Below are 27,649 nucleotides of genomic sequence, written 5' to 3' on the forward strand. Positions count from 1 at the left end.
GGAAGGAAGGAAGGAAGGAAGGAAGGAAGGAAGGAAGGAAGGAAGGAAGGAAGGAAGGAAACAAGGAAACCAGAGCGGCAGCTATCTTGTGGCCTCCACAGGCACAAACAAATGTATACACACCTGCACACACAGTTAAGAAAAGAAAAATAGAAGGTATTGAATAACCCATGGAAAGAGGGACAATCAGCTTGAAAGGTACACAGCCCAACTTTTTTTTTCATTCTGTTTGCAGGGTTAGCTTAGTAACTGTGGGAGTGCTTACTTCATAAGCCATTAAAGCTGTAAGTTTAAACAGTTCTTACAAATAAAAGGAAAGAAGCTGTAGTCATCAAATCTAGTTCTGTAGCATTTACTGAGCATGCGACAAGCAAAGACTGTCCCAGTCCTCAAGAAGACCAGTGGTGGTGGTGGGGAACAAATGGAATCTTGGGCTGGAGAGATGGCTCGGTGGTTGAGAGCACTGGCTGCTGTTGCACAGGACCTGGGTTCAGTCCTAGCACCCACGTGAAGGCTCACCTGCATCTGTAACCCCAGTTCCAGATGGCGCAGTGCCCTCTTCTGGACTCTGTGGACCCTGCATGCATATGACGTACAGACATACCGTGCCATCAAATATTCATACACATAAAAATAAATTGAATCTTTAAAAAATTCCAGTGGAAAATGCTAGATGGGATTCCTGTCTATATAACAGGCTGTGGAACCCCTGTGGAGATTACAGGAGGGCGGACAAATGTCGAGAACCCTGGCTGTACAGGGAACGCAGTGTTTTGGCTGACGCGTGTCATTTCAGTGAAAGGTGAGAGGAAGGAGAAACAGAACAGTGTGAAAAGGAGACGCGGCGTTTGGGAGAAGAGGGTGGGTCTGCGTATGGGTGTAATGTGTTGTGACATGGGACGGGGCAGGACCAGCGGTGGTCACATGCTTGCCTGATTATTTTCCTATGAGCAACAGTTGCTGAAGGATTCTAGCTGGAAAAGATCTGTGTTTTAGAAACATCCTCGCAGCACAGTGTGGAGCGACAGGAAGGTAAGAACGATCAGAGCTGAGAAACCCAGGCAGGGTTTGTGGACCACGATAGCCTTCTACTGATGATGTGGGAATGATTTCTTATTAATAAAGAAACTGCCTAGGCCCATTTCATAGGCCAACCCTTAGGTAGGCGGAGAAAACAGAACAGGATGCTGGGAGAAAGAAGCTGAGTCAGTGAGTCGCCATGGTTCTCCAACTCCAGGCAGATGCAGGCTAAGATCATTCCTGGTAAGCCAGCTTGTGGACTACACAGAATAATAGAAATGGGTTAGATCAATATGTAAGAGCTAGCCAATAAGAGGCTGAAACTAATGGGTCAGGCAGTAATTAAAAGAATACAGTTTCCGTGTAATTATTTCGGGTATAAAGCTAGCCGTGTGGGCGGCCTGGTGCCGGGGGACGCAGCTCCGCCGCTCATATTTCAACATACTGAGCCCGAGAGTTAGAGCAGGCTGCAAGGTATGACTGACTTTATACACGGAGAGCTGACTGCTCAATTTTAAAATTTAAGACAGTTTTATTTATAATCTGAATTCGTACTCCCTCCCCCATTACATATAAAAACATCGTCAAGATTGTCACTGAATAAAATATTAGGAGAAGTGAAAACATTTACTTTAAAAAGTGCTTCTCTTCAAGGATTTTTGCACCCATCACTGGAGCCTTGATAGGTCAAGTATAGGAAGTGGTATAAACGCCTGGAACATTATTTTCATATCAGTGACTAGTCAGCATAAAAATTCTTCATTAAGTCTTCAAAATCCCTGAGCAGTCAGAAGCCCATTGTGCAGACAGACAGGCCGAGGTTGGGACTCCTTGGCTTCCACATGAGAGATTGGAGCCTGTCAGTGAGGTTATTGCTTCAAGTCTTATTGCAGTTTCCCCAGGTCTCCTCCACTCTCCACTCTGTCCGGTCCATGGAGAAGCGAGGAGGGCTCTGAGGCCTGTTCTTCTCTGTACTGAAGAACACAGGGTGATGGGCGGCCCCAGAAGCAGCAGAGCCGGGCACTGCCTCACAGCTTGCATGGCTTAGGAGAAAGGACCTGGAGACACAGATTGCTACTGTGGGGTGTATGCTCTTCCGGAGTTGTGTGTATGACGTGTGCATGCGTTCCTGTCAACTGTTGTCACTCTGACGTGTGCTCACTGGGCTCTTCTGGGGCAAAGAGTGTGTAGCTTCCCTCTTCCCAGCCAATGTACTTGACACCCCTACAAAATCAAATGAGCATTTGGAAGGGGTTAAAAGACATAAGTAACCAAGATTCTCTTGTTTCCACCCATACAGTTTGTGTGACAGGCATTTTAAACCTCATTGACTCATTATTTATAGCATTTTTAAATTAATAAAATAAATGAGTTCTCTCTCCTACACCCCCATCGCCCGGCACCAACAATTCTTTAGAAAAGCATCCTCCAAAGCCAAATGTCAAGAACCTGTGTTGAGCCGGGCGGTGGTGGCACACGCCTTTAATCCCAGCACTCGGGAGGCAGAGGCAGGCGGATCTCTGTGAGTTCGAGACCAGCCTGGTCTACAAGAGCTAGTTCCAGGACAGGCTCCAAAACCACAGAGAAACCCTGTCTCAAAAAACCAAAAAAAACACAGGCTAAAAAAAACAAAAAAAAAAAAAAAAAAAAAAGAAAAGAAAGAACCTGTGTTGTTTTGCATATACAGTTAGAAGATTCATTTAGCCGTATGTCTTACGAGAAAGTCATGAGGTACCTACCATAAACTCATGACTGGGAGAATGAGGAGGCCAGCAGACAGCAGAAAAATGAAGCCAGGGTACCAAGCAACCGTGGCTGAATAAATACCATTGTAGGTAGAGGTCGCAGTGACTCCACTAAGTGTTTCTAAGAAAGCTATGCAAGCAAACAATGCACCTGTTTGGGGCAGGGGTACAGAGGGAGAAAGAAAAAGAAAAAGGGTGAATTACAAAACAGTAGTCAAAAGTGAACCACTAGAATTTGTTTGTTGAAAACAGCCACAGAGCTGGTCCAGGGTGGCACGTGCCTTTCTTTAATCCCAGCCCTCCGGAGGCAGAGACAGAGGCAGGCAGATCTCTGAGTTCAAGGCCAGCCTGGTCTACAGAGCAAGTTCCAGGACAGCCAAGGTTACACACAGAGAAACCTTGTCTTGAATGCCTCTGCTCCAATAAAAAAAAAAAAAAAACAAGCAAGAAGAAAGAAAGGAAGGAAGGAAGGAAGGAAGGGAAGAAAAGAAAAGAAAAGAAAAGAAAGAAAGAAAGAAAGAAAGAAAGAAAGAAAGAAAGAAAGAAAGAACCACAGGACACGACATGTGATCCTCAAGTGATCCATCCACTCACGTCCTTGAGAAGGGGCTGGGGATGCAATTCAGATGGCACAGCTCTTGTCTAGCATGCAAGAAGCCCCGGGGTCCCCTCCCCAGCACAGCACAAACCAGTATCGTGGCACTCACTTGTAATCCCAACACTCAGGAGGTGAAGGCAGGAGAATCAGAATTCAAGTCATTCTTAGCTTGAGAACCTGCCTCAAACAACAACAACAACAACAACAACAACAGCCTGAGAAGTAACTGATCCATTTTGCAGATGAAGGGTCTGAGGCATGGTGCTCCCCGTGGACTTGATGGGAGAGACAGGGAACACCCCCGTAGCTGAGCACTGACGTCTGCGGGAAAAGTTGACAAAGGTACCGCCAGCTGACTCATTTGGAAACTGTAGTGTCTCCTTCTCCCACAGCCTTGAGGCCAGTCACCCATTAGACAGAAATCTAGCTACGGATAGAAAATACTGTGTGGGCATTTATGTGTCTCCTTCTGACTGAGCTACAGCTCTATCGATCCCATACACATGGCTGTTCTGCTTGCCCTGATGTCCTCGGGGCCCAGTTGTCCTGGTGCATGACAGCCATTTAGCAAGCATTTGTCAAAGGAATGAAAAAAGGTTTAACTCAGGACTCTATACCCATCCATCACCCAGTAGCATGTACTGCCTTCATGATTTATGGTGATGCAAGGAGCCAGTTTAACTGACTTTCCTACTTGCTTAGTTACAATATATTATTTGTGTTTCTTGCTATACCCAGGAATAGTGCTACAGTACAAAAAAAAAAAAAACAGACTGTAAGATAAATAGGTTGGGGCAGACACCATCTGTCTCACACAATATGCTGTTATGGCATAGCGTAGCTTGTTGCTCGACTTCCCTGGGCAATCAGGTGTTAAGTGCTTGTAGAGATAAGCTGGATTAAATACACCCGAATGAGTGCACTTTCTAGACTTTGAAAACAAACTGAGCAACTCAAAACACCTGTTTCATTGTGTCCCCATTTATGCTCACCATGAGTTTGTGAGTGGCGTCAGGACAAGACAGCAAGCACAGGGAATTTCAGAAACATCATGCAACACGCTACCTTCTCTCCCTTCTAGTTATTCAAGCACGTGCTCTCCCACTGAGCTATGCCCAAGTCTCTGAAGCATCAGAGTTCAGCTTGCAGGGGGTGAGTGGCACCTGGTGGCCTCTGTGGTGTGCCCCTTCTTCCCCGATTACTCTAACGTGCATCATATTCGCACAGAGTGACTGTTTAGAAAAAATACAAGAATGGGAAGATACCGGGCGATGACAATTTCACCACTATCTAAGGCACTTCTGAGTTCAGAGGTAGGAACAAGATAATTTATGACTTCTAGATTTATTTCATGGGTAAGAACGTTTGGCCTGCAAGTTCTGTATGTGCGCCGTGTGCATGCCTGGTGCCCATGGAAGCCAGAAGAGGGTACTGGATCTGTGGCACTGGAGTTACAGATGGTTGAGAGCCACCATGTGGATGCTGAGACCAGAACCCAGGTCCCCTACGAGAGCAGCCAGTGCCCTTAGCCACGGAGCCACCCCTCAGCTCCTTTATCTACATTATTTTTCTTTTATTGCTATTCTGTTGGTGTTCCATCAAAGAAACCACTGCTGAAACCAAAGGCAAAGGCCAGTTTCTCCACGGCACCTGTTCAGAGTTTTCTCCTCCTAAGCGATCTCTAGATAACCATTATGGCAGTCCATGAACAGCTTTGAGAAGACACAGCTTCCGTTTGCAAGTGGCCAAGAACCAATACTAATATTTTAAAACTGATTGAAGTGCAGCTTTTCTCAGTGTTGACAGAACTGACAAATCCAAACGTGCTATTAGGAGCGGTTCATATGTACTCACACAGGAACATCCTCGCAAGGCTAAGATACGAGACAGGTGAGTACCTCAGTTTGATGATGTCGCAGGCTACTGAGGGAGGCCCGCACCACATGCCAGTAACTCATGGTTGTTCTTAACTACGCCCTGGGTGGTGATTCTCTGCCTGCACCCCCGAAGCTCTCATCTCCCCTGCTCCCATTTGTATTTGGGGACTTCCTCGCTGGCCACCTTGCTGAAGCACTTGGTCAAAGGAACAGAGCACAGCTGGGTCAGGATGTCTCCTTTCTGCCTGTCTGTCTGGGCCACCTGCCTGGCTGTCTCCACACTGCCCATTCCTCTGCACTACCTTCCATGGAATCCCCCTGGCTTTGTGTTTCCAACTTGGCCGCAGGTTCAGGCCCAGAAGAAAACCTTTCTGGGGCCCTGCGTAAGAATGGAACCGAAGGTCACTATCACCCACTCATGGATGCCCTCTGTGTCTGCCGGCTTCACCCTTGAAGGGTCCGCCTTCCACCCACCAAACCTATAGGTAGGCGCCAAACACATGCAGACATTTTTTTGTCATTGTTCCCTAGACAACACAGCAAAATGACTATTCACAAAATTATATCATCTTAGGTATTAGGGGTCATCTAGAGATGGGGAAAGCCTGGAGGTTATATGTAAATTATATACAAATACTATCCAGCTTAAAACTGTTATAATTATTTTCATGATTTTTTTGGTTAGTGTGCAAAATAATGAGTCCGACTGACAATTTTACACATGTGCCACTGTAGCGTGTCAAAATGTTGGTGTCTGTGAGGGGCTCTGGGACCTTTCCTGTCAGACATAAAGGGACGGCAGTATTTAGATGTTACTAAGGGTTAGGGATGAGTGTGATGTGTCTTTACAGTGTGGAAGGCCAGATGAAAACATGGAGTCCTCAGGCTTTTTAAGAGTTCCTTCTAGAAACTGGGCAATGGCGAGAAAGCTGTCCCCAGCCTGCAACCATCCCACTGGAGTTTCCTTGCTGCATGACTCAGAAAGGACCATTCATACCTGGGTGTAGACCCCGGGCACTTACAACTCCAAGGTCATGGCAGACCTGCCTATCAAGCCACCCACTGGACCCTCCTTTGATGGAGAGGGAGTACATAGGGCTGGGCATGGTCCACTAAAGAAGATCATCCAGGCGCTCAGTCGCCAAGAACCAGAGTGGCCTAGTAGCCAGAGTGCAGCTAGGAGTTTAGGAGCGCCCTAGGTTCGCAGTGAGGAGAGTCCTTGACTCCAAGACCACCCCCCCCTTCTTCTGGCCGAGACAAAGCCAGAGAAGCCCTCTAAATCAGGGCTTCCAAACAGGGCCCCCTCTTCCAAAGTGTTAAGCTTCTCCTTCAAAGGAGAGCCCGGCAGAAACTCCGGTAGGCGGCTCAGAAGCTTCCGGCATCGATCGTACAGTCTGAAGTTGGGAGACAGCTGTTCTTGCCTTTAGCGCGAACTCACCTTGTTCAGTGGAGTGGACCACCTTCGACAGCATGGACCTCAGGACAGAGAACGGCATCATGGTGAAAAAGAACGGAATCCTGACTGTGAGATGAACAGACGACCAGATCAATAGTCAAATCAGGCTAAGTCAGGAAGCTCGCTGGTCTAAACAGCTCTTCCTATGAGCAGCCTGACTCACAGCCGCTGAAGATCCAGCTGCCCGCAGCCTTTGCCTAGCTAACAGAGGACCGACACTGTTGGAAGCTTGCTTTACTCTAGAGTTCTGGTTTGGGTTCTACAAATAGTACCCACAAATGTTTTGATCCATGTGTATTCAGTCTGCCTGATTTGGCCTAGATGAGACCCATTTGTCTATTTTTCTAATACTGTAACAACTTATTTATTTAGTAACTTTTGACTCCTAATTAGCTTCTACCCCGCCTTTTTTTGAGACAGGGTTTCTCTGTCTAACAGCCCTGGCTGTCCTGGAACTCACTCTGTAGACCAGGCTGGCCTCGAACTCACAGAGATTCACCTGCCTCTGCCTCCTGAGTGCTGGAATTAAAGGTGTGTACCACTATTGCCCAGCAGCTTTTACCCATTTAAAAATATTTATTATTTTCATTTATATGTGTGTGTGTGTGTGTGTGTGTGTGTGTGTGTGTGTGTGTTGTGCCCCATGTATGTGTCCATGGTGGCCAGAAGAGAGCTCTAGATATCCTGAACCTGGAGTTAAGGTAGTTGTGAGCCAAGAAACTGAACTCTGATCCTCGGGCTGGACCTGCTCTTAACCGCTGAGCCACCATTCCAACTCCTTTTATATGGTTTTTGTTCTTTGGACTTTACATTCTTGGGGATCTTATTCCCTTACTGTAAGGATCCCTTTATAGGTTTGCCTCTTTATTGTTTTGTTGGCTCATTTTTTTGGCTGGAAATTTCATGAACACAATTGTCTCTCTTCTTAAATTGTGAGATACACACACGCACACATATATGTGGTATATATATAATGATATACACAGATGATAAATGTATGTTTAATGTATATATTAAATTATTACATGTTATATATATTATTTATATATATATAAAACAAGGTCTCACTATGTAGCCCTGGCTCACCTGGAACTCCCTTTGTAGACCAGGCTGGCCTCAAACTCACAGATCCCTCTGCCTCTGCCTTACAAATGCTGGGATTAAAGGTGTGCGCCATTGCTACCAGTTTTAATTTATCTCTTTTCTTTTCTTTTTTTTTTTTTTCGGTTTTTCGAGACAGAGTTTCTCTGTGTATCAGCCCTAGCTGTCCCGGTACTCACTCTGTAAACCAAGCTGGTCTCGAATTTACAGAGATCCGCCTTCCTCTGCATCCCGAGTGCTGGGATTAAAGGCGTGCGCCACCACGGCCCAGCAAGTTATGCTTCTTAATAGAATCATATTTCATCATATCATAAAATAATGACATTTGCTCTTGCAAATACTGTATTTACAGTTTCCAGAGTATTTGTACATGTTGACTTAATGTGGTCTTGTGAAAGTGGGATGTGGTTTCTCCTGTCTAAGAGGCACTATGCAAAGTGCTTTCTAGTTCTCCAAGACCTGTTATACACCCTTTTGAATGAAGCTTTCTTGTGCCCATCACACGAGGAGAGAATAAAGGGTTCAGAGGAATGAACTCGCCAAGGTCACACAGCAATATAGGAGGAAGTCGAGCCTAATTCTGATTTGTCAAACTTTCTTTAGCAAGCGGCAATGACTAACAAACACCTCCATGGTAGAAACAGCTGCCTTGGACCAGGAGTGCACATCACAGCTCCATTGCCTGTCCCAACACACTTTCTAAGGAACACGCATTTCAGTGAAAGCACTGCTCAAGAACTGACTCGCACCAAGGACGTATTTTTGGCAAATAGGCAGATTTGGAAAATCATGATGATCCCATGTATTCGTTATATTTTAGGAAATCTGGTGTTTTAATTATTGGTTTCTGGCAAGCTGGCCATTTGCTTTAAATTGAAAGAGAACGGGTTCATAGGGAGCTCTGTGTCAAGAGTGATCCCCTTCTCCACTTCCTACACAAACCAGACACGTGTGTAACTCACCCAGAAGCATCATGAGCGTGGTCCTGGCGAAGGCAGCCAGCGTCATTCCCAGCATGGTGGTAAGAATGCCAATGAAGGCAATGTGAATATCCTCCAAACAATAAGAAAAAAGCCATATGCCTAGGAAGCTGATCAAAAAGGAGACACTTCCCAAAGCTGTACCGTAGCCTATGTACACCTCATCCCAGCAGAGCGGAGAGCCCAGCTCATAGAGTGTAAAAATTGGGGAAATGCCGATGATCACAAAAAAATAAATGACAATGGTAAAAATCAGCAGACAGAGCAGAGACTGCCGCTTTCCGGAGCCATTTTTAAAAAGCAGGTAAGTCCGGTAAAATAAGTCCTTGAGGCTTTCCCTACAGGACATAGTGACCATCTGAGAAGACGACTCCTTTATGGGGTCACTGAGGAAAAATGAAATGTAGGTCAGGTTCACTATAAGAACTGCGGCGATGATGAAATAGGACCACACAAAGCCCAGTTCTCGGATAAAATAGCCGGATGACAGGCCCGTGAGCCCAGTAACAACTCCGAGCATAAAATCCAGGACGGCTATCCGAATGATTTTCTGCTTGTATTCTTTACACTGATCGACAATGTAGGCAAAGCAAGCACCCCAAAACGTGGTGTAATTCCCAAAAAGGGCACCAACGAAGGTGGATGCAATCAGAAGCTGGAGAGGAAGGCCCAAGTAGGACAGCACACACAACCAGATGTTGGTGGCTAGAGAGCCAAGGGATGACAGAACCATGGGGAGTTTCCGTCCATGGTTGTCGCTGCTCGATAAAAGCATGAAGGTAGACACCAGACCAGGAATTAGCCCACTTATTTCCACTTGCAGGTTGAAGAGAGATGTCTTTTTCTGAACTTCCTGGAAGGACAAAGAAGACAAAGTGTTTGCAGATACAATGACCATATAAAAGATAGTGGTGTCTGCCTCCTTGATCTCGCTGCTGGTAGCGAGTGGGAGGCCTCAGGTAGGTGGGGGGACAGTACCCAATTAAGTTTTCATGCAGTTCATAAAGCGTATGTCAGAAGGTCACATGCCCACACTTAGTTATGACACCTACACACCACTCGTGGTAGAGACTCAAAACTATGAGAAGAAGATTGCATGCACGGGTGTCTGTTCCTCCAAAGGCCATGTGCATGTCACAGACTCTGGGGCCAGCAATAGAATGGTAATTTTCCTCCCCTACCATGTGAACCATTTGCACCGAGGGATCATCCCGACTCTGGCTCTCCAGCCTGGGGGATGACCCTTGCTGGGATGGGTCTTCCTGCCTAGGCTACAGGAGGGAAGCGGACGGTTCACACACTTGCTTGGTAGACTCTAGCTAAGCAGAGTTCTGCTCCCCTTTGAGCCTCTGCATTCACAGACAGACGAGCGAGACTCTATTTCTTTGTTTACTAAAGAAGGAATGAGACAGAGCCAGGGGGGGAGTCTTGCCTTGCTCAAGATAGCTGCAGTCTGTGGACTGAGAATATAATGATGATAGACAAAGGGGCATGGGTACACAAGGACACACACTTAGGCAACTGTGACAGTCATTACGCAACCATTGGATGGAAGAACTTGGGGCTATTTAAAGATATCTGTGGGGCTGGAGATGTGGTTCAGTGGTTAGGAGCGCTGGCTGCTCTTTCAGAGGACCCAGGTTTGGGCTCCCTCATCCATGTGGTGACTCATTACTGTAACTCCAGTTCTAGGGGACCTAAAGTCCTTTTTTAGTCTCACCAGGCATGCACATGGTGCAAATACAAACATACACACATACAGGCAAAACACCCATACACATAAAAATAATTTTAAAATTCTTTTAAAGACATGTGTGTCATGTCTCAGTATTGTCCAATTCATGCACAGGACATGTGGCATTTTACATTAATTCTCTGACGGCTTTCTGACAACATGGGTCTTTCGCTCTTAGCACATGGTATGTCCCATTGTAAAATGACACATGTCCTGCGATTGCTCTTTGGGCTGACGAGGGAGGGGGACTTGATTGGGGGAGGGAAATGGGAGGCAGTGGCGGGGAAGAGACAGAAATCTTTTTTTTTTTTTTGGTTTTTCGAGACAGGGTTTCTCTGTGGCTTTGGAGCCTGCCCTGGAACTAGCTCTGTAGACCGGGCTGGTCTTGAACTCACAGAGATCCACCTGCCTCTGCCTCCCGAGTGCTGGGATTAAAGGCGTGTGCCACCATCGCCCGGCTCAGAAATCTTTAATAAATAAATTAATGAATTATAAAAAAAAACAAAATGTAGCTGGGAGGTGGTGGCACACACTTTTAATCCCAACATTTGGGAGGCAGAGGCATGCAGACCTCTGAGTTCGAGGCTACTCTGGTCTACAGAGCGAGTTCCAGGACAGCCAGGACCACACAAGAGAAATCTTGTCTCAGAAAACAAACAAACAGGCGGGCGGTGGTGGCGCACGCCTTTAATCCCAGCACTTGGGAGGCAGAGGCAGGTGGATCTCTGTGAGTTCGAGACCAGCCTGGTCTACAGAGCTAGTTCCAGGACAGGCTCCAAAACCACAGAGAAACCCTGTCTCGAAAAACCAAAAAAAAAAAAAACAAAAAAAACAAAAAAGAAAGAACCGTTTTTCTACCCCGCTCTAACCTAATCTATAGGGAGCAAGACCTTACAAGCGAGCCTTCTTACACACAGTGGCACCAGCTCTGAGAACGGTACTGGGCACAAGGCAGGCTCTTGGTGGGTACCGAACCAACACATGGCTGAAGAAGATAAGGTTCTGCCACTTGCTGGCCATAGAGGATATTATCAAATTATTGTGTCTGTTGCTGCTTCTTCTGACAGGAGGGATAAAAATGAACTCTGCAGGCTGTTGGGAGAGTTACATTTGAAAGACATATGAGCTGCCTGGCACCAGCCCTGGGCCCGTTCAGTGCTCAGCCCTGCCCGTTCGATGTGCACATCTTTGCCTTCTTACAGTAGCCATTGCATACATATTTCCTGAGTAAATAAATGCAAAGTCATCTTTTAACCAACTTTTCAAGCAGGTTTTCCCAGCAGGGATCCTGCTTTATGTCGGTCCACCCAAATCTGTCTCCCACTTGCTTCTATTACTCCTCCCCCAGTCTTTACAGTTACCTCTGCCTCTGCCGTCTATGCTTAAACAGTTTTGTTTTTAACAGGAAACTCAAAGCCCAGTTCCATCTGGAGTCATAATAGGGACACAAGGCACAAGCTATGGGGTCTGAGAGATGGCTCAGTGCCTAGAGCACTGGCTGCTCTTTCAGAGGACCCGGATTCTGTTCCCACAACCCACGTGGTGGCTCACAAGCATCTGTAACTCCAGTCTTGGGGGATCTGATGCCCACTCCCAGTCTCTGAGGGCACTCACTGCATGTATGTGGCACATAAACATAATTCAGGCAAAACATTCATACACTAAAAACAAGTATATCTTTTTTTTTTTTTTAAATTGCGGAGCAGAGTCCTGTTACCAATTTACTTCTCAAGAGGTACTCGTGTATCAAGGAAATGGTGTAGCGAGTGTTTGGAAAATTCCTTCTTCCTCAAAATTCAACAAGCATGTCTAGAACCCCCCCCCCAAACACTTCTTTACTTCTTAGCCAAAAGTGCCCACCACTGTGAAAGGGTTCCCATAGAGAGGTGGCCACTAGCTGTAACGCTCCATTCTCAGCGATATTACGTGTGTGTGTGTGTGTGTGTGTGTGTGTGTGTGTGTGTGTGTGCCCGTGCGTGTGTGTATTGTGGCGGTGGTTTGAATGAAAATGGTCCCCATAGACTCATAGGGAGTGGCATTATTCTTCAATAATGTATGGCCTTGTTGGAGAAGTATGTCACTAGGGCCGGGCTTTGAGGATTCAGAAGTGGCTCACTGTCTCTTCCTGCTGCCTGCGGATCCAGATGTGGAACTCTACCTCCCCAGCACCATGTCTGCCTGCATACTGCCTTACTTGCTGCCAGGAGGATAACGGACTAAGCCTCTGAACTGTAAGCCAGCCCCAATTAAATGTTTTCCTTTATAAGAGTTGCTGTGGTCATGGTGTCTCCTTACAGCAATAAAACCCTAACTAAGATGATTTTATACATATATGTGTATGTTAATAAACAGAGGTTGGAAAATAAGACTGTCATTGAAATATAGGCTTTCAAATACCAAATATAGGTGCGAGAGTCCAATTCATTCTTTAATTATTTTTTTAATTTGTTGGGACAAGTGTCTTTATATATCCTAAGTGGGTCTTGAACTTGTAACCCTTCTGCTTCTCTCTCCCAAGTGCCAGGATTACAGATGTTCACTACCATAAGGCTGATTACGAGTTATTTTTTGGGGACAAAGATTGAGTCCAAGGCCTTGTGCATACCAAGTAACCTACCTATCACTAAGCTGCATCCTCAGCCCTTGAATTAGGGAGACAGGATTGTCTCACTAAGTTTCCCAGGCTGGCTTTGAACTCATGATCTTCCTGCCTCTGCACCCTAGGTGCTAGAATTACCAGCATTGAGTCACCATTCTAAGTTAAGTTTCTTGTCTCCACACCCTGAACTGTAAGATCATACCTTCCATGTTAGCACACAGGTGTACATGGGTCTGTTTGTTATTGGGATGTGCTAGGGTCAGCTTCAGTAGTCACCTTGACACCAACTGGAGTCAGCCTGGAGGAGGGAACCTCAGCTGAGGAGCTGCTTCTATCGGATTGGCCGGTGACCAGGTCCGAGGGACATTTTTCCTGATTGTTAAGTGGTGGAGTAGGGCCCAGCCCATTGTGGGTGATACTATCCCTGGGCAGCCAGTCTCGGTTGTGTAAGGAAGGCTGTTGAGCAATCCAAGGGGAGCACAGAGCACCTCCCTCAGTGGTCTCTGCTCCAGGTTCCTGCCTCGGATGATGGGCTCTGCCTGTAAGCCAAATAAAACCCTTCCTTTCCCAAGTTGCTTTTTGGTCAGTGGTTTTTGTTTTGTTGTTGTTTTCTGCTTTTTTTAGACAGGGGTTCTCTATGTAGCCTTGGCTGTCCTGGAACTCACTCTGTAGACCAGGCTGGACTTGAACTCACTGAGATCCACCTGTCTCTGCCTCTTGAGTGCTGGGATTAAAAGGCGTGCACCAGGGGCTGGAGAGATGGCTCAGTGGTTAAGAGCACTGTCTGCTCTTCCAGAGGTCCTGAGTTCAATTCCCAGCAACCATATGGTGGCTCCAAACCATCTGTAAAGAGATCTGGCGCCCTCCTCTGGTGTGTGGGTATAAATGGAAGCAGAAAGTTGTATAAATAAATAAATCTATATAAAAAAAAAAAGGCGTGCACCATTACTGCCTAGCTTTGGTCAGTGTTTTATCACAGCAACAGAGAAACAGACTCGGACAAGAAGGACAGACAAATATGGCTGAGCTGTACAGCGCTCCCTACTGCAATGCTCAGTGTCCTTTTACACACAACGGACAGTTGGGGCTGGTTGGTAAGAAAGGAATTTTGTTTTTCTAGTCCTCTCCCAGGGCTGGCTCCTTATGCTGTGACCACGACACAAACCCCTAGTCCCACCTCATTTGAAAATCAAGAGGCCAAGCTCACACAACAGAGCTGGTTGCCGGAGATAGAGCTCGGAGCAGGGGACAAGGCTCTCAGATTCAGAGAGAGGGAGGAGGGTGTTCTCTGAGAAGTCAAACAAGGGCAACATCTGGAAAGTGTCCAGAAGGAAGTGATCCAGGCAAAGGTGATGCTATCATCCTGCTTCTTGTCTGGTCCTGCCTCAGCTGTGGGCAGCAGGGTAGGGCTAAGTGTGGGAAGGTCTAGTTCCCTACTTTTAGGGAAAGCACGGAACAACTTTGGGGGCAATACCTGGAATAAGGACAGTCTCTTGAATATCAGAACAATTGGAAACAAAACAAAAAAGGAAAAGAAAAAAACAATCAAACTGAAAGTTTGGCTAAACTGCAGGAAACCATGCTGCTCTAGGAGCGTATTTGGGGGGTGGGGGTGGGGGCTTGTCAGTAGCCAGGTCTGGAAGGGCTAACACTGTGCTTCTCTTCTATTCTCCAAGGGGCTTGCTTCTGTCACTTGGGGAGGGACGAAGGAAATCCCTGACTCACACAGAAATAATGAGTTCCGGGCTGGAGAGATGCCTCGGCGGTTAAGAGCACTGCCTGCTCTTCCAAAGGTCCTGGGTTCAATTCCCAGTAACCACATAGTGGCTGATACCCATCTGTAATGAGGTCTGGTGCTCTCTTCTAGCCTTCAGGCATACACACAGACAATATTGTATATATAATAAATAAATAAATATTTAAAAAAAAGAAATAATGAGTTCCTGGGACCCTCTCTCTCCTGGGAGAGATGGATATTGAAACTTATTTTTTTAAGAGATGAGGAATCTAACTTGGATGTCACAGTCATGTGATCTTGAACTCAGTTTCTTCCAGCCAGCTGTCTAACCTTCCTTCCCCTTTATCATTGTTTTTACCTTGAGACAGGGTAGCCCAGTCTGGCCTTGAACTCACAACCCTCCTTCCCCAGCCTCCTGAGCAGACTCTGGGGAGGGCAGTGAACCATTCCAGGAGGCTCTTACCCTTCTGTGTGTGACTGTGCAGGCCCTATGGCTGGTCAGAAATGCTCTGTTCCAAGGAAATTCTCCCCCAGCATGAGGAAGTAAGGACAGGCCTGACTAAGCAGCTGGACCTTGTCCCATCCAGCTTCCACCTGATACCCTGGGGCAGCTGGGGTGGCTTCAGGCCTTCCTTTGGGGGTCCTCTGCCATGTCCCCACCTCAGACTCACTTCACTGCACAGCGAGACCCTCAGATGAGGGAAGACAACTCAGTGATCTCTTCTCCTCGGTGTCTGCGAAAGCAGCACCACTCTTGTGTCCACAAAATATCCCTCACTAGAGCAGTTCCGAGCTCGTAAATATGACACTGGAGGAAAACACCTGATGTCGCCTCCTGCACTCTGGACTTGGGCATGGCAGGCTTTTGGCAAAGACGGCCTCTGGCCCCAACAGAGTGATGACAGAGGAAGGCCTCACAATGTCTAGCTAAACATTTGCAGGATACCGAGAGTCAAAGTGAGCACTCCCCAGTCCAGATGTGGGCACATGACTCAACACTTATATTGTGTCCTGGCCTCCTGACCTCAACAAATGCTGCCCCACCCCCATGGGTGACAATGGCCCTGGTCCAATTTTTCAGACATTTGTTTTGTTTTCAAGAAAACAACAAAGAATAGATGCGGTTGTAATGAGATTTCTAAAGAGAAAAGAGCTGGATCCCACACAGGGAGAAATTTTACAGAGGCTCATTAAAGGTGTTAGGAGGAACCGAGAGAAGGCCCTGGGTTTGACCTTTTTTTGGGTGTGTTGGGGAGGGGAGGGGTTAGGGGCTGGGGTTGTCATGCCTGGCAAGTCTCTGGTTTGGAACCTGTTTCTATTCCCTATTAACCATAGGATAGGAGGTTTTCATTTCTTACCTCCCGGAATGCAAAGATCGGGTCGCTTCTGTTTTGCTTACATTCAGAGACATTGCTACCAGAAGCAAAGGTGTAGTTACCCGTTTCTTCCCATATCCTCCGGTACACGTACTGCGCTGTCAGCGGGATGTTCAGGGTCATAGCAAACGCGTTTAGGAGAATGGCGGGCTCGATGAATGAAGTCTTCATATTGCTCAGGTGGGCAGATGGAGTCTGTTTGTTAGAGGGAATGGGGGGACAGGGAAGAGAACTCATCAGTTGATTCCTTATCCTAGAGGCTAAATTCTCAAAGATGGGGAAGTTGGAACAATGTGTCATAAGCGTGAATAAGCAAAGAGAGTTCCAGATTTCTGAGAGTGCCCTTGCCGGGAGAGAGTTCCCGGTTCTTTTCCAAGGAGCGAACTAAGTTCTCTTAGGACTTAGTTCTTCCCAGGCTCTGCTTAGTCGATGCGACCAGTGCTGCGCCTAACAACACCGGCTGGTTCCCACTAGGTAAACAATGCAGTTCCCTGGGGACCCGGAGGTTACGCAATTGTGATTTGGCTGCGGATTAAGGGCCTTGCAAAAAGCAGCTACCAATCGGAAGGGGCGTTTCTGTTTTTGTTTTTTAAACTCAGCCCACAGTTACATTCTTCCTGCCTGGCTAGGCTCAGGTAGGACCGTTTAAAGGACTGTGTTTTCAGTTACCCGTGTAGGGCGCAGCGTCTCCGGCTTTCCAGTGCGGGGGGGTGGGGGAGCCCTACCTGGGGACAGCGAGTTGGAGCTGGACGACACCAGAGGGACGTCCTTGGAACGAGTCACTGGAGCCCTATTTAAAGGCAAAGCAAGATAAGCGCACCTCCTAGTCTCTAGTGGCTCCGGACTCAGTCCCGGCTGCTCCCTAAGCCTCCGCAGTCTTGGTCTTTGGGTCCTGGTGGTGACTCGGCAGCCGAGCATCATCACCCGAGCCAGCAGCAGATGGTAATCTCCGGCCAGAGCTGTCACCCTTCCCCAGATCGCTTGCGATTGGATCCCGCGGCCGGTCCCCCGCTGGGATTGGCCTAGCATAGTGTCACTCTCTTGTGCCCGCCCCCGGAGGCCCTGCTGGCTCTTCCCCAACAACCCTGCAGATTGGGTGACCCGGCAGCTCCCCGCAGGTTCTGCCAAGTGTTTCTGGGTAGGAACTGGGTTTCACTGAAGCGCCTCAGAGTCGCACGGGGATCACCTTGGCAGCTGGATCGAGAGTTCGAGAACAGCTGGGACTACATAGCCAGACTTCTGTCCAAAGCAGGGAAGATGTGTGTATATATGTATATGTGTATATATATGTGTATATATGTATATACACACTATATGCAATATATTATATATACTATATAACATATATTGTAAACCAGGCGGTGGTGGCGCACGCCTTTAATCCCAGCACTCGGGAGGCAGAGGCAGGAGGATCTTTGTGAGTTCAAGTCCAGCCTGGTCTACAAGAGCTAGCTCCAGGACAGGCTCCAAAGCTACAGAGAAACCCTGTCTCAAAAAAACAACAACAAAAACCATATATTGTATATAATATATAGTAATACTATATATAACATATATAATATAATATATGTTAAAAGGAAAACAACAAAAAGTGATTGCAGACGTCACAGGCTAGGGTTGCTGGGTTGCAGTTCACTGTAGCATACAGGTGAACCCAACGAGTGTCTGCCAAAAGAATGCGACAAGACACAGGAAGGACACGAGAAAAGAGTTCTAAGCGGGGAGGTTTTGGCCTTGGGAAATTTTAAATAAACATTTATTACATTTTTATGTGAATGTTTATCTTGTTTTATGTGTATGTACACCCTGTGCAGAGGTCACAGAAAGCTGCTAGATCCCCTAAAACTGGAGTTACAGGCAGATGTGAGCTGCCATGTGGGTGCTGGGGAACCGAATCCAGGTCCTGTGCAAGAGCAGCAAGTGCTCTTAATCAGTGAGCCATCTCTGTGGTCACCCCTTCCCCCACTGGAGGGGATTTTTTTTTTTTTTTTTTTGTTTTTTTCGAGACAGGGTTTCTCTGTGGCTTTGGAGCCTGTCCTGGAACTAGCTCTGTAGACCAGGCTGGTCTCGAACTCACAGAGATCTGCCTGCCTCTGCCTCCCGAGTGCTGGGATTAAAGGCGTGCGCCACCACCGCCCGGCATGGAGGGGATTTTAAAATCTCTCTGAATGTCCACTCTTCCTCTGTTGAGAGGTTATAGTAAAACTCACAAAGCACACACAGCAACCTCAGAGACAGGGAGAAAACCACCACTGGCCTCCCATACACACAACTGGAACAAACCTGAAGCCCACAGGGTATTACTTCCTGAGGAAGAAAAGCCACATTAAAACCCAAAGTTTCGTAGTTTGGTGTCCTCTCCAAAAAAGGAAGGCCTTAGGCTGGAGTGGTTGTACCAGGAAGTGGGGACAGTTCTGGGAGAAAGCATCTTAATCTTATCTAGAAGTCAAGGTCAGATGTGGGCCAAGCCCTAATTGACAAAGCAATGGCAGTGGGAATACAGGTGGTGTTTGTAAACTAGGCAAGACACAAATGGGTACTGGGTAATGGGTACAGGTGGTGTTTGTAAACTAGGCAAGACACAATGGGTACTGGGTAATGGGTACAGGTGGTGTTTGTAAACTAGGCAAGACACAAATGGGTACTGGGCATCAAACCTGGGTCTTCTGCAGCACAAGTCCCTGTTCTTGACAAATGAGCCATCTGTCCATGAGAGTTTAAGATGGCAACACAGGCATTAAGTGGTAGATCTGGGACACCTTCAGGGTAGGAAGGACTGCGGAGAAGAGCTGACTAAGCAGTAAAAATTCTGTACCAGAGAGATGGCCCCAGAAAAACACAGAGTGCATCGAGGGAGTGACTCGGGCAGTAGTACTTTTGAGTTTCCCAGCACCGCACAATCTTCAGGTGCCTAAACTAAGCTCCTAGCTGAGTCTACTTTCTACATAGTTTGGTTGATTTGCAACATCTGGCTAAGGAGCTGCCTGCCACCACATGGCCTGCCGCTACCATTTGGGACCTACAACATTTCTGCTGCCTACTGCCACCGGGATCTTGCAGCATTCTTTAAAAAAGAATAACAATGACCCTTTCACAGGGATCGCCCAAGACTGTCCTGCATATCAGATATCTACATTATGACTCATCAGAGTAGCAAAGTTACAGTGATGAAGTAGCAATGAAAACGGTTTTATGATTGGGGGTCACCACAACATGAGGAACTGTATTAAAGGGTCACAGCCTTAGGAAGGTTGAGAACAGCTGCTCTGCAGGCAAACAGCGAACCAACCATGGCAACTACCAAACTTGGTTTTCAAAAAGAAAAAAATGGGACTTTTCATTTCCGATCAGATCGACTAAGGTGTGATGAGAAGGCCTCAGCTCCCCTCACAGAGACACAGAGCTGAGAAGAGCGGAATAGGACTCTCTCCTGAGCGCAAATTGTAGACAGGAAATGTAATAAGAGCATAGGACTCCAGTCAATGATTTGCGGAAAGAGACCCAAGTTTATCTAGTTAAGAAATTTGTAACTTCTCTTCTTTGACCTTCATTGTCTAGGAACTGATAAACAGGACCAGACCCCGCCTTCTTGCTGCTGTCAGGGCTGGGAGGGGGGGGTTCCCAGTTTCCATGGGAGCCTTTTTTTTTTTGATTGTTATTGTTGTTTTTTTTTTTTTTTTTTTTTTTTTTTTGGTTTCTCTGTAGCTTTGGTGCCTGTCCCGGAACTAGCTCTTGTAGACCAGGCTGGCCTCGAACTCCCTGAGATCCGCCTGCCTCTGCCTTCCGAGTGCTGGGATTAAAGGCGTGCGCCACCATCGCCCCGCCGGGAACCTATTTCTTATACTAAGTGGTTCCAATCCCATTCCCACTCCTGCTGCCTTGCTAGTGACTTGGCTATCCAGAACATGCCGACCACACCCCACTCCTCAGACCACCCTCTTCACCTAAACACCCTAGCTTCCACTGCTAGACTGAACGTCCATCACCCTAAAGAACTGGGACAAGAAGTGTTTCTGATGTCAGGGGTTGGGAAGACTGCTTAGAGGTACTGTTTACATAGAGTTTACCGGCTAACCATCCCTAATATGAAAATCTAAAATGTGAAATATTCTAATTAGGGATATGCTGATGCTCAAAAGATCTCGGATTTTGAAACATTTCAGATTCTCTGATTAGGGATACTCAACAGATGTAATCTTCTTTATAATCCCTTAGCCTCCCGTTCCCTGTGTCAATCAGGACCTCACCTGAGCAGTCAGCAGAGGCAGGTAGTCGTGGGTATCACCCTTGACTATTTGATCACCGTGTGCATGGTGAATGTTTTACATTCTGCACATAGCTTAATCTGTGCCTGTTTGCTGTGTGTGACTCTAAGCCGTGTGGGCACCTTGGCTTTGGAGCATTTAGGCTGAATAGCTCTTCCTTGGTTCGACTAAGATTTCTCCCCACTGTCCATTGGAAAGTGACATTTGAAGGCTGATGGAGAAGAAGCAGATAACTACGTATTACTTCTGTGGCACCTGAATGCCCTAAGGAAGCTTCATGTCAGAAATGCGGGTGCTGGTGGTGCTGGTGGTGGGCAGGGACAGCCTAGCATGGGGCGGGGAGGGGAGACTGCAGGGGAGTGTCTGAAGGAGCAGAGTGAGGAGGCTGTGGCACAGGCCTTGTGGCCCTTAAGGGAAGGGAACTGAAAGGGAGCCGGGGTTAGTATCTAGGAACCAGAGGTGTCCCACTGTGAGGGTGTTGATTCCTGAGAACTGCCTGCCTGAGAGGTGGTCATCTTGTTCTCTAGTTCCACTTCCCCAGAGCGGAGAGAGGCTAGAAGCTGAGCCAGCAGCCTGACCTCTCAGTAAACAGGACTGCATCTTTTTAGGCCGAGTAAGCCCCGCTCCCCTCCCCCCTCCGCCATGGGCAGGCGTTTACCTCTCAATGAAGGGAGTCCTCAGAGAATGAATGAATGGCCCTCTGAGGCAGGAGAGAAGTTCTGATTGGCTTATGTGTACAGTGAATTCATAGAGATCTTCTGCCCGCCACAGCAAGGTAAATGGACAGGAGGCCCCATAGAAAAGACTCAGCTTCCTGGTGGGTTTTCCATACTGTTTGGGTTTGAATCTAAGTCTCTGTTGGTCAGCTACATGTAGCCTAGTTTTGGGTGATGTACAGAGAACAGCTTCCACTGTTCCAAGAGCATATTTTGTCCTTGAAGGCGCTGGTCTAATCGTTAATGGGGTTAGGTGAGGGAGGAGGTTTAAGGGTAGCAGACTGAGCTAAAGTCACGTGTGTAGGGACTTAGATGACTCACTTCTGTCCCAGGTCCCTGTCCCAGGCTGCCCCTTGGAACGATCACTGTAGTTTCTCATCGGGAAGCCTCTATTCTTTAACTCATTTCCCATGCAGTAACAAATCATGGTCTTTCTGAAACCTTCAATACTTTGTCACTGAATCCAGAGTTAAATTCCACCTCCTTTATCATGGCCTCAAAGACCCCCAAATATTCGGGTCACTCTGCATTCTGCACACCAAACTAGTGAAACTTTTACATCCGGAACGGCCTCAAGACTGCTGGCTGTGATGATCAGCCTCACAGAATACGACAGTCAGGACTTGACCATAATCTTAAATTTTCTTTGGGTCCGGGCTTCTTGGACTACCCAGGACCACCTGGCCAGAGATGGCACCGCCCACATTGAGCTGGGCCCTCCTGCATCAATCATCAATCAAGAAAACGCCGGACAGGCTTGCCTACAGGCCAGCTTGATTGGAGGTGTTTTCCCTTTGGAGGTTCCGTCTTCCCAAACGATCCTGCTCATAAGACCCAAGCTAAGTAACCAGTGCAGGCCGTATCTCCACATACATTCGTTGCTAACACATGTCCTTGGAAACTGTTTTTGTCAGGAGAACTTCCAGGCGAGATGTTCAAACCTAACATGCACCTTAGGGGTTAGCCTTAATACCACCGTGGAGAAACTGGCTCTGACCATCTTTCACTATTTTCCTTTTTTTAAAAAGTATATTTGTCATATTCTATTATTATTATTATGTGTACACTGTTCTGCCAGTATTTCTACCTGTAGGCCAGAAGAGGGCACAAGACCACATTACAGATGGTTGTGAACCCCCATGTTGGGGCTGGGAATTGAACTCAGGACCTTTGGAAGAGCAGGCAATGCTCTTAACCTCTGAGCCATCTCTCCAGCCCCACAGTCAATGTTCTTAACCTCTGAGCCATCTCTCCAGCCCTCACTATTTTCTAGCATAAAAGCGACCTGTTTATCTTCCTTCGGCACCACCACAGTCTATGTGTTGGATTTGTTTATTTGTTTACCTCTCTTGGTCACTTTAGCTGCAGGAGGACGCATGCTCTGAGAACAGAGCAGCCATGCTGACTGGACCCTGACTACATTCACATTTAGAATGGTGCAAATGGGTGAAACGAGGTGGCTTTGCTTCGTACCCACAAATCACACAGTGATACTAAATATGGCTCCAGGAAGCATCTGATATGTTCATTTTTCCAATGCCCTGATTTTTCCGAGATACTGCAGTTATGACAGCATTCCCTGCTTTATTGGAATAAGGATGGGCCAGAACTGTATTTTGTATATGGTATAGTCATAACATGAGGAAATATTGTCATAGACCAGTCTAAAATGTGAAGTCCTGAGCTAACTGCAGCTCTAACTGAAATTTTATTCTCCTTCAGGAATGAGGAAAACTGTTCAGCCTCTTTCATAATCAAACGAACACACAATTAGGACAATTAATAAGCACGCCATCTTTTACCTTCCAATGGGCAAGTATTTTATTTTCTTAAGATATAGATCATCTGGCTAGGCTGAGGTGAAGTGAATACACTGTTGTAGACCTGTCAGAGCCGGTCTACAACAGCGGGTACCTGGGATGGGGCTTGAGGTTAAAGGAAGAGGCAAATGAAGGGAAACACAGGACAGAGCGGGAGGACTGAAGGTAAATGCCAGCCAGCCCCCAGTTATTTCTCAGCCAGCATTGTAGTAATAGGTGCGGAGGAGCTGCGTCCCCATTACCCCTGCCACACCCCGGCCGCCTGCCCGGCTAGCTTATGCCCGAAATAACAACACACAAACTGTATTCATTTAATCACTGCTTGGCCCATTCTCTTCATTCTCTTCTAGGCTAACTCTCGCACCTGGACTAGCCCATTTCTAATCATCTGTGTGTAGCACCCCAAGGTGCGCTTACCGGGAAGATTCTAGCCTACGTCCATGCTGGGTCGGAGCTTCATCGCGTGTGCCTCAGAGAGCAGAGCTCTCACCTCTGCCCGCAAGAGGGGAGCATCTTGTCTCTCTGAGGTGTCTCTCCGAGAGGAGAGCTGTGGAGTCTGACCTCACTTCCTCTTCCGCCCAGCATTCTGCTCCGTTCACTCCTCCCCCTACGTTCTAACCTATCAGGGCAAGCAGCTTCTTTATTTAATCAACCAATCACCTTCCTCCATCACAGCATATGTACCAATTATAGGCACAAGGCAGAACAAAGAGCAGTATAGTCAGCCAGCTCCTCCCTGCGCTGTCCTTGGGAGGAAGCTCAAGCGGGTGTGAAGTCTCTTACAAGAATTCAGCTAGCGGTGGTGGCTCACGCCTTTAATCCCAGCACTTGGGAGGCAGAGGCAGGAGGATCTCTGTGAGTTCGAGGCCAGCCTGATCTACAAGACCTACAAGAGCTAGTTCCAGGACAAGCACCAAAACCTACAGAGAAAACCTTTCTCAAAAAAAAAAAAAAAAAAAAAAAAAGAATTCAGCTAGCAGTAAAGAGCTGCTAATCACCAAGGAGGGGTGCTCCGACTGGCATACACCAGCCAAATCCTAATAGAATAATGTGCATTTTCATTTAATCCCTCAAGGTTACTGGAAAAAGCAGAGCCGGCAAGCTTGTTCTACATAGTGAGTTCCAGGCCAGCGTGGTCTAGAGTTCCAGACCAGCACAGTATATATAGCAAGTTCTAGGCAGGCCAGCATGTTCTACAAAGTGAGTTCCAGGCCATCATGGTTTGCATAGTGAATTCCAGGCCAACGTGGTCTGCATAGTGAGTTCCAAGGTTCAAGGTGATTCCAAAGAAGAGTCGGGCTCACAATACTCCCCGTCTTTCTACTCTCACAGCTACTTCCACCAGCAGCCGCTTGTGTCGTTACTCAGGCTACAAAGTCCCTGACCACTGTACTTCCCTAGAGTTAAGGAACTAGGGCAACTATGTCCCAAGGACAGCCCCACGCTTGGGTGCTTCCTAATGACCCATTCACAGTTTACAGGTGCTATCTCCCTTTCATGGTGATAAGAGACAGGTTCACAACAACAATCATGCATGTATGTAAAATGCCCCGAAGGCAGCCTCACCCACTCCCGTGTGCCCAGAGTCAGTATAAACCCTGGCACAGCCGTGGAGGCTCGCTGACCCCGGTGCAGCGGTGGAGACTCATTGTTGTTCTTCACCGGTGGCCCAGGAGCAGCTGCCCGAAGATGAAACTCCTGGATGGAAGCATTTGAAGTTCCTGGGGACCTTACATGGGGGCCGTGGCTGGCTCCTGGCCCTCTGTGTGCTGTGCCTTGGAGTGACTCTCTCTGTTACCTGTTTAGTGACCTGAAGCTCCTGTCCTGGCAGGTGCATGTCCCCAGGCGGCTGCAGGGCACCACTAGCACACATCCCTGCCAGGAGCTCCAGCCTGCACCTCCTTTGAGTACCTCCTTGCATCCTTGCCAGGATCCGGGTCCCTTGAGCAACTTGACTATGTTACAAGGGTCTCCCAGAGTATTATTGCCTGCTTGTCCTGAGGAGTCCCCACTGCTCCTTGTTTCCACGAGGATTGACTTAACATATGGGTGGATCTGGAGCTTATGACAAGACAGAACTGGGAGATAAAGATGGGTGGCTAACACACCCCTGAGAACTGCATCTCTCCCCACAAGGAGGCCATCTCATTCTGCAATATAGAGGAGCATCTCAAATATTGGCTGTATTATTTATGTCCAGTCTTGCAACACCAGCAGCTTTACTACAGTGTCTATGTCATCAAGAAGGCCAGAGACACCATGTTCAATTGCGCTAAGCTCCTCAATGTAGACTTTCCAGGGGCCTTAAAGGAATATGACCACCCCTGCTTCGTGTTCAGCAATGTGCACGTCTTTCGAGTGAATGACTGCAACACTTACAAATGCTTCTTCCAGCCTCGACACATTTCTGTGGCGATGGACAAGTTTGGGTTCAGCTTGCCTTATCAGCATTATTTTGGAGGCAACTCTATAGCTAGAATTTTCTTTGGGCCACTGACCAGCTCTCAAATAAAGACACTGAGACTTATTATTAATTATTAATGCTCAATCTTAGCTTGGGCTTATCCCACTAGCTCTTTTAATGTTTCTATTCATCTACTTTTTGCCTTAGGGCTTTTTTTACCTTTCTTTCATTCTGTATGCCCTACTTTCCTGCTTCCTCTGTGTCTGGTTGGCCCGTGTCTCCCTGTTGTCTCCTTTTCTTTCTTCCTTGGGCCTAATTTCCTCCTCCTCCTTACTCTCCCTGCCTGGAAGTTCTGCCTATACTTTCTCTCTAGCTATTGGCCATTTGGCTTTTTATTTAGACTGATCAGGTGCCTTAGGCAGGCAAGGTAAAACAGCAACACACTTTTTCATAATTAAACAAATGCAACACATCTTTGCATAGTTAGGCAGACATTTCCGCAACATGTGTCTGCCTCTCAGCAAACAGCAATTTCTCACCACCAGCAGATTTGCTAATAACTTGGGCCTGGGAAGGAGAAAAAGATGTTTCTAACAGATTAGTTTATAGAGGCATGTTCCTTTCTTATCCAAGTACTGTGTTCGGGAGGTGTGGTAAGATGTGACCCAAAACTGACCGCAGACACGAACCCTATCCTGAGAGGTTTGATAGGCTTGCACACACAACTCAGATGGTGCACTTAGATGGTTAATTCACTTATTTACCAGGTGTTGGATAAACAAAAGTTCCTACTACATTCAAAACTTACAGTGGATGTCGGGACACCTCGCAAACAAAGCTGAGAAATGACTCGGAACCTTCTCGGCTATGCTTCTATTGTCCTGGTTAGAGGCCTCCCCATGCCTTTTCCAAAGGCCCAGATGAACAGAGTTCTTTCCCCACAGCTTGGTTCAGGATTGGATGTTTGACAGTGTAAAAACTGTCAACCTTCATGGTTTCTTGGACAAGGCCACAGTGTTACCCAATGTAAGCGGTAACATGGAGAATGTCAAAGCTGCTAAATTGGGAAATGGGTGAGAAGTCCATCTTCATGGGTGATGTCATGTCTCTGGATGATGTTGTGTCTCTGCATGACAAGTTGGAGATGCTGCTGGATTCCAATTGGTAGAACTCGTTGAAAAATTAATTTTGTTTTAACAGAAAAACCACCAGATTTCAAGCAGTCTCGTGTTCTGTCCTTCTTTCGTTGGTATATAACTATAATCAGTTTGTGTGCATGTGTGCGTGTATGTGTACATGTGCGTGTGTGTGCAAGTGTGTGTTCTCTTAGCAGAAGGATTTAAACAGTTGAACCTGGAGTAGAGGGAGGGGAATTGTGGTGCCAAAGCCTCCCGTCATCACTCAGGGTTTAGTGGAGTGTGCTGATGTGCTGATGGTGGGCCTTGGTCTGTCTGTCTGGTTTGTTTGCTCGTTTGTTGTTACTGCTTGCTTGGGCTAGAAACTGCCTTTAAAACAGTCCAACCATGCAACGTGTACATTTCCGGCTGTTCCTCCTGCCTTAAGGTCATTAAAATGGACACCAGCTTCAGTGAGAAGGGTTTGGGGAAATGGAGAAGTCCACCTTTCTGTCGCTAGATCCTGACTTTTTTTTTTTTTTAAAGGAAAGGAGACAGGAGCCCTGAGTGGTGTCACCTTGCTACTAAAACCAAAGTCGGCTTCGTCTTCTTGTTTGCTCCTGTTATATCTCTTTCACATGCAGTATGGGCTCGTTCTTAGAATCAGGGGAAATTGTCATTCTCCCTGCCTCCCCCGGCAGCTTGTTGACCTCCTAGAGATTTCAGGCCTTCCTCTGACCCCACACTCAAGGCAACACAAAGCCATGTTGGACCTGGACGCTTGCCTGACTGGGAGATGCTGTGGTCAGCATGCCCACTGAGTGTTCAAGGGATGAGGGTTCAGTCACCCTGGAGTCACCATGATGTCATAACCTGTGACTTCTGTTTGGCATTTTGTTGGTGACCTAGGTGGAGGGGCCTTTGGGGATTAGAAAGAAATGCTAGGCCAGCTTTCTTCATGGGAACGGGGTTGGGTGGGGCTGGGGATGATGGAGTCTGTGCTGTGTGGAGTGGGGTTGGGTGGGGCTGGGGACACAGGGGACAGCCATGGGACAGCATGGGGGTTGGGGGAGGGGTTGGGGGGACACAGAGGATATCTGACAC

The 27,649-nt window shown here is 47.2% G+C and overlaps 1 protein-coding gene and 1 pseudogene across 3 annotated transcripts; one reads left to right on the forward strand and one right to left on the reverse strand.

Annotated features, from left to right (window-relative positions):
• Window positions 1-1,532: 1,532 nt before the first annotated feature.
• Window positions 1,533-17,157, reverse strand: Slc46a3 (solute carrier family 46 member 3). Of its 3 annotated transcripts, none has more exons than XM_005344714.3 (6): window positions 17,046-17,157; window positions 16,208-16,420; window positions 8,760-9,630; window positions 6,679-6,762; window positions 2,760-2,916; window positions 1,533-2,244 (listed from the first exon to the last, which is right to left on the reverse strand). In XM_005344714.3, the coding sequence occupies exons 2-6, from the start codon at window positions 16,394-16,396 to the stop codon at window positions 2,163-2,165; spliced, it is 1,383 nt and encodes a 460-aa protein (XP_005344771.1). In that variant the 5' UTR covers window positions 16,397-16,420; window positions 17,046-17,157; the 3' UTR covers window positions 1,533-2,162. The 3 variants fall into 3 exon arrangements, with proteins under 3 accessions (XP_005344771.1, XP_005344772.1, XP_026644243.1); XM_005344715.3 differs by lacking the exon at window positions 17,046-17,157 and adding an exon at window positions 16,951-17,037; XM_026788442.1 differs by lacking the exon at window positions 17,046-17,157 and having other exon boundaries at window positions 16,288-16,356.
• Window positions 17,158-24,983: 7,826 nt separating this feature from the next.
• Window positions 24,984-26,272, forward strand: LOC101999644 (annotated as a pseudogene).
• The last annotated feature ends 1,377 nt before the right edge of the window (window positions 26,273-27,649 follow it).

Source organism: Microtus ochrogaster, chromosome 2 (genome assembly GCF_000317375.1).
Source record: "Microtus ochrogaster isolate Prairie Vole_2 chromosome 2, MicOch1.0, whole genome shotgun sequence".
In the NCBI taxonomy this organism is placed as follows: Eukaryota; Metazoa; Chordata; class Mammalia; order Rodentia; family Cricetidae; genus Microtus; species Microtus ochrogaster.

Excerpts from the sequence above, each read along its gene's own strand:
- Slc46a3 (XM_005344714.3), bottom strand. The coding sequence starts at position 16,396 with ATGAAGACTTCATTCATCGAGCCCGCCATTCTCCTAAACGCGTTTGCT. Across the intron at positions 2,917-6,678 it reads GGTCCACTCCACTGAACAAG|GTGCATTGTTTGCTTGCATA; the intron begins GTGAGTTCGCGC and ends TGCCCCAAACAG. Across the intron at positions 2,245-2,759 it reads CTCCCAGTCATGAGTTTATG|GGGTGTCAAGTACATTGGCT; the intron begins GTAGGTACCTCA and ends TTGATTTTGTAG.